Source organism: Mauremys mutica, chromosome 3 (assembly GCF_020497125.1).
Source record: "Mauremys mutica isolate MM-2020 ecotype Southern chromosome 3, ASM2049712v1, whole genome shotgun sequence".
In the NCBI taxonomy this organism is placed as follows: Eukaryota; Metazoa; Chordata; order Testudines; family Geoemydidae; genus Mauremys; species Mauremys mutica.
Genome location: NC_059074.1, coordinates 191,012,583 through 191,027,431, shown reverse-complemented (window position 1 = coordinate 191,027,431; position 14,849 = coordinate 191,012,583). Strand labels below are relative to the sequence as shown.

At 45.2% G+C, this 14,849-nt stretch overlaps 1 protein-coding gene across 13 annotated transcripts in view; it reads right to left on the bottom strand.

Moving 5' to 3' along the window:
- Positions 1–14,849, bottom strand: part of LOC123367120 (polyamine-modulated factor 1-binding protein 1-like) — a 102,581-nt gene that overhangs the window by 23,460 nt on the left and 64,272 nt on the right. For all 13 annotated transcript variants that reach the window (XM_045011159.1, XM_045011161.1, XM_045011160.1 and 10 more), the window contains one exon: positions 10,470–10,517. In XM_045011159.1, coding sequence (XP_044867094.1) covers positions 10,470–10,517 — 48 coding nt within the window. The remainder of the gene's footprint in view (positions 1–10,469; positions 10,518–14,849) is intronic.

The following is a 14,849-nucleotide window of genomic DNA, read 5'->3' as shown; positions in this document are numbered from 1 at the left end:
AAACAAAATGCTAGATGTACTGTGCATCATGCCCATACCTGAGCTATAGGAACAAGCTGAAAAGTTTGGGTGCACTGAATTCTCTTCTGTGAACTTTGTACACAAATGAAAGCAACATAGCCAAATTGTGCTTTCATGTTAACACTGTCTCAATCTGAAGTAACACCACTGAAATAAATGGGATTACTCTGAAGTGGCACTAGTTTACTGACAGCAAAATTTAACCCACAGCTGCACCATGCACTGTTAGAAAGCAAGAAAATGGAACCAAAGAATTCATAAAATGGACTTCATCTACAGTGCGGTATCCCCTTTTTCTAGTTCCATTTATGCAGGGCAAAAAAACCCCTACGTTTCTAGCCTTTCTGTAACTGTTGTTCTTTGAGATATGTTGCTCATGTCCATTCAATGTTAGGTGTATGTGCACCATATGCACAATTGCCAGAGACTTTTCCCTCAGTTGTATCCATCAGGCCGGCACTAGCACCCTCTGGTGCCACAGGCTTATGCGCCAGTATAAGGGGTGGCGCCAGCCCCACACCCTCTTGGCTCCTCCTTGCCAGCCAACTCCAACAGACAGGTTGGAGGGTGGGTCGTGGAATGGACATGAGCAACACATCTCAAAGAACAACAGTTACAGAAAAGTTAGTAACAGATTTTTCTTCTTCCAGTGCTTTCTCATGTCCATTCCATGTTAGGTGACTCACAAGCAGTACCCAAGGAGGTGGGCTCAGAGCTCTTGGACATGCAGACTACAACACAGCTCTCCCAAACCTGGCGTCATCTTCAGGGCCGCCCAGAGGATTCAGGAGGCCTGGGGTCTTCGGTGGAATTGCCTGCTCGTTGCAATTCCCAAATACAGGAAGCTATTCAGCGTGAGAGCCTCTAGGCTGACACTAGTAGGCCTTTCATCCTTTCTACTACTGCCACAAAGAGTTGCATGGATCGGTGAAAGGGTTTAGTCCTCTCGATACAGAAGGCAAGGGCATGCCTAACATCCAATGGGTAAAGCTGCCGCTCTTCTGAATTCTTGTGAGGCTTTGGGAAGAAGACTGGCAGGAAAATGGCCTGGTTGCTATGGAACTGCAAAACTACCTTTGGCAGGAAGGCCAGGCGGGGGCGCAGTTGGACCCTGTCCTTGAAGAACACCGTATATGGTGGCTCTGAGGTAAGGACCTTGATTTCAGAGACTCTTCTTGCTGAGGTGATTGATACCAGGAAGGCGACCTTCGCAGAAAGAAGCAGTAGAGGGCACAACACCAGGGGCTCAAAGGTAGGACCCTTGAGCCTCGACAGAACCAAATTTAATTCCCACGGGGAGGCGGGGGGATCGGCTCATGGGCCTGAGGATAAAGTCTCTCCAGGCCTTTAAGAAAGCATACTGTCATTTCATGAGAGAACACTGACCTGCCATTCAGCTGTGGGTGGAAGGTCAAACATGCACCTTGATAGATACGAGAGCCAGACCTTGTTGCTTAAGATGGAGCAAGTAGTCTAGGATAGACTGTAGGGAAGACTGAGTCGGAGAGAGGTCTCATTGGGATGCCCATATTGAAAAACACTTCCATTTGGCAAGGTAGATAGCCCTAGTAGACAGCTTCCTACTACCCACCAAGACCTGTCAAACTTGTTCCAAATAGGCCTGCTCTGCTGGTTCAGCCATGTAACATCCATGCAGTTAGGAGAAGGGAGCTGAGGTTCGCGTGGAGTAACCAACAGTGGTCTTGAGAGATCAGACTCTGCAGGAGCAGAAGTGAGGTTGCTACTGATAGATCTAGCAGCATGCTAGCCACACCGAGCCACACCGAGCCTATAAGAATAACTCTTGCCTTGTCCCATTTGAAATTCAGGAGGACCTTGTGAACCAGACAAATCGGTGGGGGAGAAATGCGTAGAATAGGAGTTCTGTCCAACAAAGCAGGAAGGCATTGGGGAGGGAGCCTGGGCTGTGCCCTCTCAGTGAGCAAAATTGCAGGCATTTCCTGTTCTGCTTAGTTGTGAACAGGTCCACCTGGGGAGACACCCACCTTTTGAAGATAAGCCTGGTGGCCTCTGGGTGAAGGGACCACTCGTGGTGAGGGGAGAAGGATCTGCTGAGGTGATCTACCAGTGCATTCTGCACTCCCGGAAGGTGTGAATCCTCAAGGTGGATGGAGTGCTTCACGCAGAAGTCCCATACATGGATGGCCTCCTGACACAGGGCAGAGAAATGAGCTCCTCTCTGCTTGTTGATGTAGAACATGGCCACAGTGTTGTCCATTAGAAGTTGCAACACCTTGCCAGGGAAGAAAGACTTGGCAAGCTAAGTGGACTACTCTGAGCTCTCTGATGTTTATGTGCAGGGAAAGTTCTTCCTAGGACCACAGGCCTGGAGTCCTGAGGCTGTCAAGATGGGCTCCCCAACCTAGGTCTGATGTGTCCGAGACTAGGGACACTAATGGCTGAGGTGCGACAAAGGGGACTCCCATCATCACTGACCGTGTGTCCTTCCACCGCTCAAGGGAGGTGAGGACTAGGGTTGGAACAATAAGCACCAAGTCCAAGTGGTGTCTGTTTGAGGTATAAACAGAAGCTAGCCATGTCTACAGGGGCCTAAGGCATAGCTCTGAGTGCCGGACCACGTACGTGCACGTGGCAATGTGTCCCAGTAACTTGAAGCAAACCCAGGCTGTCATGACTGGGTGAACCATGACCTTGGATATCAGGTCCAACATAGTCTGTAATCGGGCCTCTGGAAGGAAGACTCTGGCTTGGGTCGAGTCGAGCACAGCCCCAATAAACTCATTCTCTGAACTGGAATAAGTGTTGACTTTTACTCATTTATTAACAGGCCCGGTGCTCGAAAGGTGGCTTGGACCAAGTTTATGCTGTTCTTTACTTGAGCTTCTGAACAACACTTCATCAGCCAGTCGTTGAGGTATGGGTAGAGCTGTTTGAGGAAGGCAGCTACCACCGCCATGCACTTCATGAAAACTCAGAGGACTGCAAACAGGCAGAAGGGAGGAGCAGTGAATTGGTAATGAGTCTGGTTTACAATAAACCCAAGAAATCTTCTGTGGCCATGGAAAATAGAAATGTGAAAGTAAGTGTTCTTCAAGCCGAGGGTGGCGTACCAGTCCCTTGAATCCAGAGTGGGAATGATGAAGGCCAGGGAGACCATGCGGAACCTCAGTTTCTTGAGATATCTGTTGAGGTGACGCAGGTGCAAGATGGGACGAAGGCCGCCTTTGGGATTAGGAAAAATGGGAGTAAAACACCCTCTCTCTCAAATTTCAAGGTACGTCCTGTGATGATGCACTCCATATGTTTTATGGAAATATGCTTATGAGTGTGAATATGATGTAATTGGAATATACTTTATGCAAAAGGTCTCTTGTAAGGTATCATAACAAAGGTTATAACCTACTGAATATATTCCTCCAATTTGTATGATGTATCATTCCGGTATCTGAAGCTAGAAATATGAAGTATAACTCTGAGGTCCTACTGTAATTATGCAAAGTGTGGGCCATTACTGGTGGTTTAGAATCTTGATGGCTCCCATTGACCCAGACAATTGGTTGTAAATGGTTTATTTACCTGCAAACCTTCCTGTGTACCTTTGAGCCAACACAGGAATAATGGAGACTAGGGGTCTTACAGTGACATGTGACCATGTCACATGAGGCTGGAATCCATCTTAATCCTTGTACTTTTCCATTGATGAGGCGGGGGTGAAGACAAATACAGAAAAAAGATTCCTGCCTTATGCCAAAGCTATAAAAGGGGTGGAGCAGGACAAAACGGGCTGCCAGTCATAAGAAAACCCCAGATTACCACCTGAGATGTCTGCTGGAATTTACAAGGACTGTACCGGGGAAAGAACTGGGGCCAGACTAGGAAGGAGTCTAGTCTATGCAAGAAGCTTATTGGAACAGCTCTGAGGATGAGATTTACCTGTATTTAGTTTCTTAATGTATTAGGCTTAGACTTGCGTGTTTTTGCTTTATTTTGCTTGGTGACTTACTTTTTTCTGGATGTTATTACTTGAAACCACTTAAATCCTTATACTTAATTATAAGTATTTTATACTTTTTTATATTTAATAAAATCACTTTTGTCTATTAATAAACCCAGAGTAAGTGATTAATACCTGGGGGAGCAAACAGCTGTGCATATCTCTCTATCAGTGATATAGAGGGCGAACAATTTATGAATTTACCCTGTATAAGCTTTATACAGAGTAAAACGGATTTATTTGGGGTTCAGGCTCCCAGAAAGGTTGAACACTGGGCTGGGAAAGCCCCTGTTAACTAAATAGCCCCTGGGCTGAGTGAATCTCAGTTTCAGTGAACTGCAAAGAGGTGTGGCCCAGCTCATTAATTGACAGCCTCGAGGGGAGTCTCTGTGACCGAACCCGTCACACCTCCTCTATGGCCCCCATCTGTAGGAGGGTCTGCACCTCCTGGACAAGGAGATGCTCATGAGAAGGGTCCCTGAAGAGGAACAGGGATGGGGTGGGAGGGAGGAGTGGATGAAAACTGCAAGGTACAACCGATTGCCACAGTATTTAGCAGCTAGCAGTCCAATGTTTTGTGGGACCATGCCGGGCTGAAGTGGGACAGTCAGTCCAAAAATAAAGGGGAGGCAGGATCTGAAGCAGGACCTGTTATAGTGCCCGGAGGCGCACCTTCAAAAGACCTGCTTTAGCCCACCAGAGTACCTATGTGACCCTGGATAGGAGGTTGAGGTGGATGGAAGTAGTTGACGGCACTTGTAACCTCTCCCTTTTCCCTTATAGGGGTCCTGTCTCAGAGGCACAGCTGAGAAGCGTGGCAGCTGTTGGGGCCTAACACGCTTCATAGAAGCAGATGGAACATAGAGGCCCAGGGACCAGAGGGTAGCCCTTGAGTCGTTCAGGCCATGTAGTCTCATATCCATCTGCTCGGAAAATAGTGAGCAGTCTTTGAAAGGGAGGTCCTGAATAGACTGCTGGACCTCCTGAGGGAGTCCCAAGGACTGCATCCAAGAGCATCATCTCATGGTGGCAGTGGAGGCCATTGTCCTGGACGCTGCATCTGATGCCTCCTGGAGAGAGGCTCTGGCAATATTCTTTCCCTTGTCTAAGAGGGCTGAGAATTCCTGCTTTAAGTCTTGGGGCCTGGAATCCTTAAATTTGGACAAGGAGTCCCACAAATTGTAGTTGTATCTCCCCAGTAATGCTTGCTGGTTTGAGATATGTAGTTGTAGACCACCTGTCAAATAAACTTTCCTCCCAAACAGATCAAGCTTCTTTGCATCCTTATGTTTGGGGATAGTGCTCGACTGGCCCTGTCTGTCCCTTTCATTAGCTGTTGATACAACGAGGGACCCTGGAGGGGGGGTGAGAATACAGATACTCATACCCCTGGCTGGCACACAATATTACTTCTCTGCACTCTTTGAAGTGGGAGGTAGAAAAGATAGGGTCTGCTACAGGGTTCTGACCAGACCCATTAACGGGTAAGGCCACTTTACATGGAGCTGCTGCAGCCAGAATGCCAACAAGGCTGTGAGATGATTCCTTGAGTACCTCAATCTCAAGCCTCCGATTTGGAAGCACCTTTCTGCTTTAGAAGCTCTTGATGAGCTCTAAAGTCATCTTGGGGAAGCAAGATGCTTGGCCCTGAGATGGCCTCATCGGGGAGGAGGAGGAAGAGGCCTGTACTGGAGGAGGAGCTTCTTCCTCTTCTTCAGCCTCAATAATCTCCATAGGGGCCATGTCCTGTAAATCAGTACCAGGGTCAGTACTGGAGTCAGAGTGCAGTGCAGGAGCCTGCCTCTTGCAAGCAACCAAGTATGAATGATGGGAGGGTAGACCTGGTATTGGGGGAAAACCGCAAGGGTTCCAGAATAGCCATTGCACAGGCCACTCTCCTGGCCAGATACCAGCAGGGGGACCCGCACCAAGGTCTGGTGGCATGTAGGACGAGTAACGGTGGCCCTTAGGGTGAATGGAGGGCTCCACGTTGGACTCGGATGAAGAATCCTCCCTAGGAATCCATGGGGAAGCAGTACCTCTCAGAAGGAGCTGGTGGGCCCTGTGCTGGGAAGGAGCTCAGAGCACCAGGCTCTTTCCTGCTCAAGAACGACAGCGCTGATGGCTGACCTAATAGAGTTGGCAGGACCAGGAGCAACAACAAATCTCTGGCTGCTGCAAAGGCCTCTGAGGTTGAAGGCACTGCAATTCCACTGGCACCACCATGAATTCCCAGCATCAGTGGATTGTCCCACACCAGACTCAATGATCCCAGCTGAGTCGATGGTGCCACCATGGGACCAGGGGTGGAGGCGTGGCCCAAAATGGGTCACACTCCACTGTCTTCCCCCGGCTTGCCTTTCTTTGGCATTAGTGAGCACCCTCTGTCAGTGCAGTGCTTTTTGTGCATCTTCCTCGGCACCGGGGATGGAGAGCGGTGCTGGGATGTGCGCAATGTCGGAGAAGCGCTTCGCACCGAGGCCAAAGTGCTCAGTGCCGAATCTGAGAGGCTTGGTTCCGAAGACAGCTGAAGAGCAGCTTCCTTTAGGATAGCCTTAAGTCTGATCTCTCTGTCCTTCTTTGTGCAAAGTTTAAAGTCCCAAGAAATCTGGCAGCTGTCTTTCACGTAAGATTCTCCCAGACACTTCAGACAACTGGAGTGCGGGTCACTCATGAGCATAGGCTTGCCAAAGGAAGCACAAGGCTTGAAGCCCAGAGGCAAAGGGAACCCCTTGGCAATAAGGAGAGAGGGTACTATCTACACTAAAAGTATTTACAATATATACACTAAAACTAAACTATAGACTAAACTATGAAACAAACCACTGATAATTGCCTTGCCAAAGCAAGAGGAGAGACGTTCCAGCAACTGCCAGAGGTGATAAGAAGGAACCAAGAGGATGTGGGGCTGGTGGTGCCCTTATATTGGTGCATAAGCATGCAGCACCAGAGGGCGCTAGAGCAGGCCCAACTGATCCCACTGAGGGAAAAATCTCTGGCAACAGTGCACGCGGCTAACATGGAATTCCTAATGTGGAATAGACATAAACAAGCACTCGAAAATGAACTCCTCTTCTGCCAGTTCCAATCCAGAAAGACTTCCCCCTCTCATCATTCCAAAAAAGAGAGGGTGGGTGACCTGTTTTAAACAATTTTAGAAGCATTGTTGTCCTTATAATGCTTCTTCAATGCTGTCTTGAATGGTGAGAGCACTAGTGGTTGACTGTCTGGTGTTATACCCAAGAAAGAAGAGGTGGCCATCAAGCTATACTATGTGGATGAGTTAAGAGACGTGTCACTGGTATGAGCACAGGCCAAATTAGACTAAGCAGGAACCAAATGCATTACACAGAGCTTTCAGTGCAATCTATCACACCAGGCATCTTAATATTCTGGACAATACTACAACAGCCCTATGTGGAACAAGTCTAACAGAAGGAGAGAATACTTTATCAGAAGCAAACAATAACCCTAAGGAAATTTTAAGGGTCAAAGGAGCAGAGAAATGTGAGGGGAAACTTACATGATGATTAATATAAACTGCAATAAATTAATAGCTGGCTTTTAAAACACACCAGTCCCAGAGAAATAAGGTAAAGCTTGTGTGCTTCCAGAGGGAAAGGGATGGAAACATTTTAGAAAACTCTTAACTCATCTGTTCACTTTAATCACAAGACGATCCAACGTCCAAGATTAAAGCATCATCAGGGGACCTGACAAGACTATGTGTATCACACAGAGTCATTTCACTATACAAGATTGTCATCTGGTTCTTACTTGCCCAGAGAGAAATGAGAAATGTATTCTAATCCTCCAAAATTACTTTATTCACACATTTCAGTGGAGGATTTTTGAAACAAGTTGTTTATATCAAACAAGGGTTTTGTGCACGGATGATGAAGTTATACCGGCTCATTCTCAGCACAGATACGCATAAAATACAAAGAGCTTTCCTCTTTGTTTACTAGAACAAAAAATGCACTAAACTTTTTTGGAAGCTGGAACTAGATGTCTGAAGAAGACAATGCTGTGGCCACTCTATACCTGGCTCTCCAGCTGTGTTGCTGTGGAAACCAACAATGATTTCACCAACCTTTCTAATTGAAAAAGAATGAGAGGAGGACCATGGCCTGGATTGGTTCTGTCCAGTCTGTCTAGGCATTTTTACTGAATGCATCAGCGTGGTATCTGTGTACAGGACTCTTCATTGCTGTTTAGAAGAGAAGGGGTTGATTGCTGGTTTGAGCCTATCACCTCTGGGCTTGGGTGCTTATAAAGGCTTTGCGCTCAGGCCCTTGTGGCTGAGAAAGTGACTGTTTTTTCCCCTACTATTATTCACACCTTCTTGTCAACTGCTGGAAATGGGCCATCCTGATTATCACTACAAAGTTTTTTTTTCTCCTGCTGATAATAGCCCACCTTAACTGATTACCCTTGTTATACTTAGTATGGCAACACCCAGTTTTTCATGTCCTTTGTGTATGTATATCTTCCTACTGTATTTTCCACTGCATGCATCCGATGAAATGGGCTGCAGCCCATGAAAGCTTATGCTCAAATAAATTTGTTAGTCTCTAAGGTGCCACAAGTACTCCTGTTCTTTTTGCGGATACAGACTAACATGGCTACTACTCTGAAACCTTCCATCATTCAGTGACTCCTCTGCCCAATTAAGGAACAGACGTGATAAGATCTAAAGGGATTCTCATCCAATCCTTCTCACCTAGAGAGGTTAAGATGGTGCAGGAACCTTGAGCTAATGTGCATGTGTATAAGGCCCAATGCAGCAAGGTGCTGAGAGACCTCAATTCCCATTCATGTCAGCAGAAGTGCAGCCCTTCTCAAGACAAAAGGTGCTCTGTCTCACTTAGGACTGCCCCATAAAAGGAAAAACAGAGGTACCTTTCAGGACCTGATAAGAACCACAAAAATCCCCTCCCCCAAAAGACAGCTGAGTTTTAGCCAACACTTCCACTTTACAGCGAGACAGTGTGGGCCCGTTTGGACTCTAAGCTGAAAGCAAGGAACTCCGAAGTTCTAATCTCAGCTCTGACCCCCGTTGTGTATCCTTAGAAAGTCACTTAGTGCAACTGACAAAACGGAGGCAGGGAAGTTAATCTTATTCTCACAACACGGCTGAGAGGTAGGTTAATGTTTGTACTTGAAAAGAGAGTAAAGCATTAAATCAGTGCTAAATATAACTACTCTCCAATACTTTCCCTTTAACCATTCAATACTTGGATGGGACAATACTAAAGAAAACCCTGGTGCTAGTGAGTCAGTAGGTGCTACTGTTCCCGCTGAATCAATGCCCAAGATCGTTTAGGGGTCTATTCTGCAGCTGGAGATACTAAATCATTGTGGTCATACAAGATCCCACAACATTTTTTCTAAGAGCAGGGGTGTTAAAGGCTAGTGTCCTGCCCAAACTCCCCCTTGTGGTTTCAACTCAGGACAGAAGAATTCACGTTCTCTTCCAAGCTGCTATGCAATGTTGCTGTGACCTATTAGACAGCTACTATGTTCCACCTCAGAGGTGGCTGTATTTCACTGATGGATGAAGTGATACTTTACCCCTCTGTTGTCACACTAGATTAATTAGAGAAAGATTGTGGCCAGCCCCTGCAAGGGAAGACAAAGTAGCGGAGAGGGTGAAAGGGGCCTCACTTGCTGCCCCAGTCCAGAGGCTGCACACTATGGCATTCTTGCTTTCAGAGAACACAAGGCCTGTGAGATGCTAGTGCTATGGCTTGGATTAGCCTCAACAAACAGGATTGAGGGGGTGGACTTTAGCCTCACCCTCCCCACTCTACACCACTCAGCAAAGCTGGCTGGATGCTGTACCCAGTTCAAGATAGTAGAGGAGCGTTAGGCATAATCCCACCCAGGGCTCCTACTGGGGCAGAGCCTCTCCACGCCATCTCTAACTCAGGGCCATGCCACAAGCATGATAAAAGTTTCAACTGTTTGCAAAGTGCTTTGAGTAATTCAGATGAAAGGAGCTATAGAAATGAGGAGCATCACCATAAATAAATGAAGTGACACTATACGGGTAATTAATCTCAAATGGAGAATCCCTCCATTTCATTCAGTGAAGATACAGTACTCCGTTTTCCAAAACGCACTAAGGACCCAATCTAACTCCTCTTGACGTCAATGGAAAGATTTCCAGTGGCTTTTGAAAGGTGCTGCTGCATTGGGTCCAAAAGTAGACTTCATTTTGTAAGTGTTTTAGCCGGAATTCTTAACTTCCCTTGGAAGAAGCAAATAATTTTCAATCTCCTGATTATTATTTTTCTTTTTACAACAAATTTCTAAAAAAAAAACCCAATATATAATCAAAGGAATATTTAGAGATGTTAAGACGCATACATGGGTTGCACAGAAAAATAATGAATTTCCTTTTCACTTTCACCAGTAATGTTATATTTCTAATCCTCTCATTTAGAAGAGATTCATTTTCATACTCTACCTTCTCAATGCAAGTTTTCATTTCTGCTATTTCCCTCAGACAGGCATCCTGTAAAATAATTCAAAGAATAATCACAATTTTGTGGTAAAGAGTTTGTTGTTTATATATACTTATATGTTCGGGGGATATAGTTTGTTTGAAACAAAGCTGTCCGCTATCAATAATGCATTGTTTTCTTATTAAATGTAGGGAGGGATTTTTCAAAAGCACCTAAGGGAGTTGTGTACCCAGTTCCCATGGGCTCTCATTGGAAGTTTGGTGCCTAACTCTCTTAGGTGAGTTTGAAAATACCACCCTTAGAGTACATTAAAGAGGTTGAATTGAAATCTCCATTCCCAGAACAGGTACAGCACAGGCAACAGGAGAATAAGCTTCCTCACACCGGCCTGCCAAGACACCTCAACCTTGATGAGGAGGGACCAACTCCAGGAGTGAGGAAGTAGTTCAGCCTCCCCACTAAAACGGTTTGAAATTTCAACAACAAAAAATTCCACAAAATTTTAATTTCCATTTTTCTGCAAGTCTACTCCCCGCCTGCCCATCAATACTCTACTTCTTGTAGACAGCCAAGAAGGAGGCCATTTAGGGGCCATTAGTCCACTGGGAACTAGACTGAGATTACCAAACTCATTTCCCATGAGCCACCGAACAGCCATCTGATACTAACCGCCCTTGGTCACCATCTGTGTAGGTTAGATTTGAAGAGAGGCCCTTAGGCTTTAGCCTGGGAGGTCTCTGTAAGGAGCTGACCAACTTTAAGTCACATGGATGTCAAAGGGAATGGAGGGTCCTTAGCACCTCACAGCAGGTCTACATTTTGCAGGAAAGGGAACTTAAGTACTGCAATAGGCTATGCCAACACTTAAATTGCTACAGCACTTCAGTGTGGACACTCACTGCAACAATGGGAGGGATTCTCCCATCACTGTAGTTAATCCACCTCCCCAAGCAGAGGTAGATAGGCTGACAGACGAATTCTTCCATAAGCATAGTGCTGTCTACAGCGGGGGTTAGGTTGGCGTAAGTACATCGCTTAGAAGTGTGGATTTCTCAGATCCCTGAGCAATGTAGCTGGGTTGACCTAACTTTTTAGCGTAGACCTGGCCATAGGTTCTTGTGAAAGAAAGGTACTGTAGGCCTTTACAAGCTCATTCACTCTAAAGTGGATTTGTTTGTTTTTGTCTTTGAATATTACATTTAAAGAAGCACTGTCCCCTGGGATTTTTTTTTAAATTGGAAATATCCAGTTTCTGCAGCGTCTTAAGGCAACATTTTTTAAAAAACAACCTTCAAATAAAGAGGAAGAGGAGGGTGGCTCTGCTCCACTGTTATCTTTATATAGATCTTTTTAGCAAGGAAAAAGAATTGACTAAGGACCTGATCCTGCAATGAGATCCATGCACGTTGACATCAATAGGGTTTTCTGCAGGCGCAAGGGTCTGTCCATGTGAGTCTGAAAGGGGCCTAACTGACTATACAGGGTAACAAACTATACACAAAGTGATGTCAGGTACAGGTAATAAAAAGACAAAACAGAGAAAAATATACTTTCATTGACTTCTTTTAACTAGAATAATCAGAGCGGTTTCTGGTAACTAACAGGTACAAAATTTTCAGTGAGAGAGGTGGTTTTCTACATTTATTCCTTTCAACTATATAGTCTACATGTCAGAATTTGTATGCAAGGAAACAATCACGCTGCATGATTGGAACAATGGCATAGTCATTTTCTTTAGAATGTTCTTTCAGATTACTCATGTGGATTTTATCCTTTGTATTGTGCTGCAGAATGTCCCCATTATTTTGTGATCTCACAGAGAACATTCTAAATGAAACTGGCAATATACACAAAATGCTAAACTCCAGCAGAATGGAATAGAAAGAGTAAAATAAGGAAAATACAGTAAGAATTAAGAATAGATCTTCCTTTTTTTCTTCCCAAAGGAAATAAGTGATTTTTATCCAGACATTTTTTCATTACTGCAACAATGGTTCACTTTGGCCACACCTCAATATGCATTAGAGGTCAGGAAAATCTCATGTAAACATACCAAGGCCAATTGTGCTTTTTTCCCATTGTAAGTCTGGCATAACTCCACTGATTTCACAAGAATAACTGCAGTTTGGCTCACTAAATATAGATTCTGAGCCACCTAACTACAGAAGAATTCTGCTAAGATCCTTAGCATTTAAATACATTAGTACAAATAAACTGAGTCCTCACAATTGAAGGTCACTTCATTCAGTCTTCCAACAACATTTTATAATGTTTCTCATGTTACAAATTAAGTGTAGAAAAAATACTAAAATGATTAACAAATGTCTGGGCCCAACATAGCTCAGGTTTACTAGATGTCTTTCTTCGTTCCCAGGTTGACAAAAGCAGGGAGTGCTGCAGATGGATGATCAGCTCCTTGAGTGCAGCAACTCATTGAGAGCTTGATTGTACTCCTTGAGCATACTCCCACTGAACTCAATTCAAGCCTTACTGTTGACTTCCAGGGGAGATGCAAGTGATCAGCAATTCTCAGGATGTGAGCCTAATAAAACAAATGGCTTTGACAAGTCCAATGGGATTAACAGTCAACTCACCTTGATCACAGGGAGTGGTGTTCTGATCTGGGATCTCTAAGAGTCAGGGGGAATTGTGAAGGTCAGATTTTTTCTTCTGCTCTCACAACTCCACTTGCCCCAGTGACCCCATCCCATCTCCTGATCTCCCCTGTGCCCACTCTCATCCCCTCCCTTACTTTTCTCCTTAAACTGTCGCTCTTCTCTGGCTCCTTCCCCTCAAAAAGCAAACATACTTTAGTCTCTCCCATCCTAAAAAAAACCAATACACCCCACTTGCCTCTCCAGCTACTGCCCCGTCTCCCTTACACTTCTAAGCTCCCTGAACATGCTATTTACAATCACTGTCTCAGAACCAGAACACCATCTCATCTGCCTTGATCTGTCAGCTGCCTTCAACCCAATCAACCATGCTCTTGAAATCGTGTTCTCCCTTGGCTTTCATGACTTTGTCTTCTCCTGGGCCTCCTCTTACCTCTCTAACTGCTCCTTCAACTAATCCTTCTGAATATCCTCATCCGCCCCGCAGTGGTGGTTCCAAAGGCTCTGTTCTTTGCCACATTCTCTTCCCTGTCTACATCAGTGGTACTCAGACTGAGGATTGCTAGCTGCAAATGGCTCTTTAATGTGTCTCCCGCGGCTCTTTGCAGCACATATTAAAACACTGTGTGATTTAACTATTAACCAATCTAAGTTATTAACCAAGCAGGATGCTTTTAGTATGTTACTAACCAATTAAATGATTAACTTGCACTAAATTATTAACCAATCAGGATGCTTTTACTATGATCACATGTTTTCTTGCATGAATATTATTATATATAGTACTATAGTAAATAAAACAATGAATTCACACAACTGTGGCTCTTTTGGGTAATGTTGATCACTAATTTGGCTCCTGAACCACTGAGGCCTGAGTATCACTGCTCTATACCTTATCTCTGGGTAATCTCATTTGCAAACACAAGTTCAACTACCACTCCATTCTGACTACTGACTACTACCTCTCTACTCCAGACCCATCTCCTTGTGTCCAAACTAAAATCTCTGCCTATCTGTCTGACGTCTCCTTGTGGATGTCTAAATATCAGCTCGAGCTCAACATGGCTAAAACAGAGCTCTTAATCGCCCCTTCCAAAACTCTCCCTGCTACCTCCTTTCTTGATTATTGTGGACAATACCATCACCCTGCCTGTAACCTGGGTGTCATCTTTGTCACATTTCTCTAGCACCTCACATTCAGGCTATGTCTTAGTCTTGCAGATTCTTTCTGGATAACATCTCTAAAATATGATTTTTCCTGTCCATCCACACAGCTAAAACTTTCACCCAGCCTCTCATCACGTTGCATCTTAGGGTATGGCTACACTTGCGAGTTACAGCGCTGGTGGAGGCTTTCCAGCCATGCAATTAGTAAGTGTCCACACCTGCAGGGCACATCCAGTGCTGCAACTCCCTGGCTGCAGCGCTGGCCGCACACCTGGCTCAGCATGGGGAATAAAGATTGCAGCGCTGGTGCTGCAGCGCTGGTCATCAAGTGTGGCCACACACCAGTGCTGTTATTGGCCTCCAGGGTATTAGCAGATATCCCAGAATGCTTTTATAAATTACTCTCTTTGTTTTGTTATGCAGCCTCTCTTTGTTTTGTTGTTAACTCAGAGCTCCGTAGCTCCGTTGATCCGTTGATTCCGGAGCTGCTTATCTACAAACACAGCTCCTGTTTGCTGTGATCAATCTGTGAACAATCAAATGAGATAATGAGGCAGGCAGGGAGTGAGTGTTTGCTTGACAGAAACGGGGCAGAGGGGA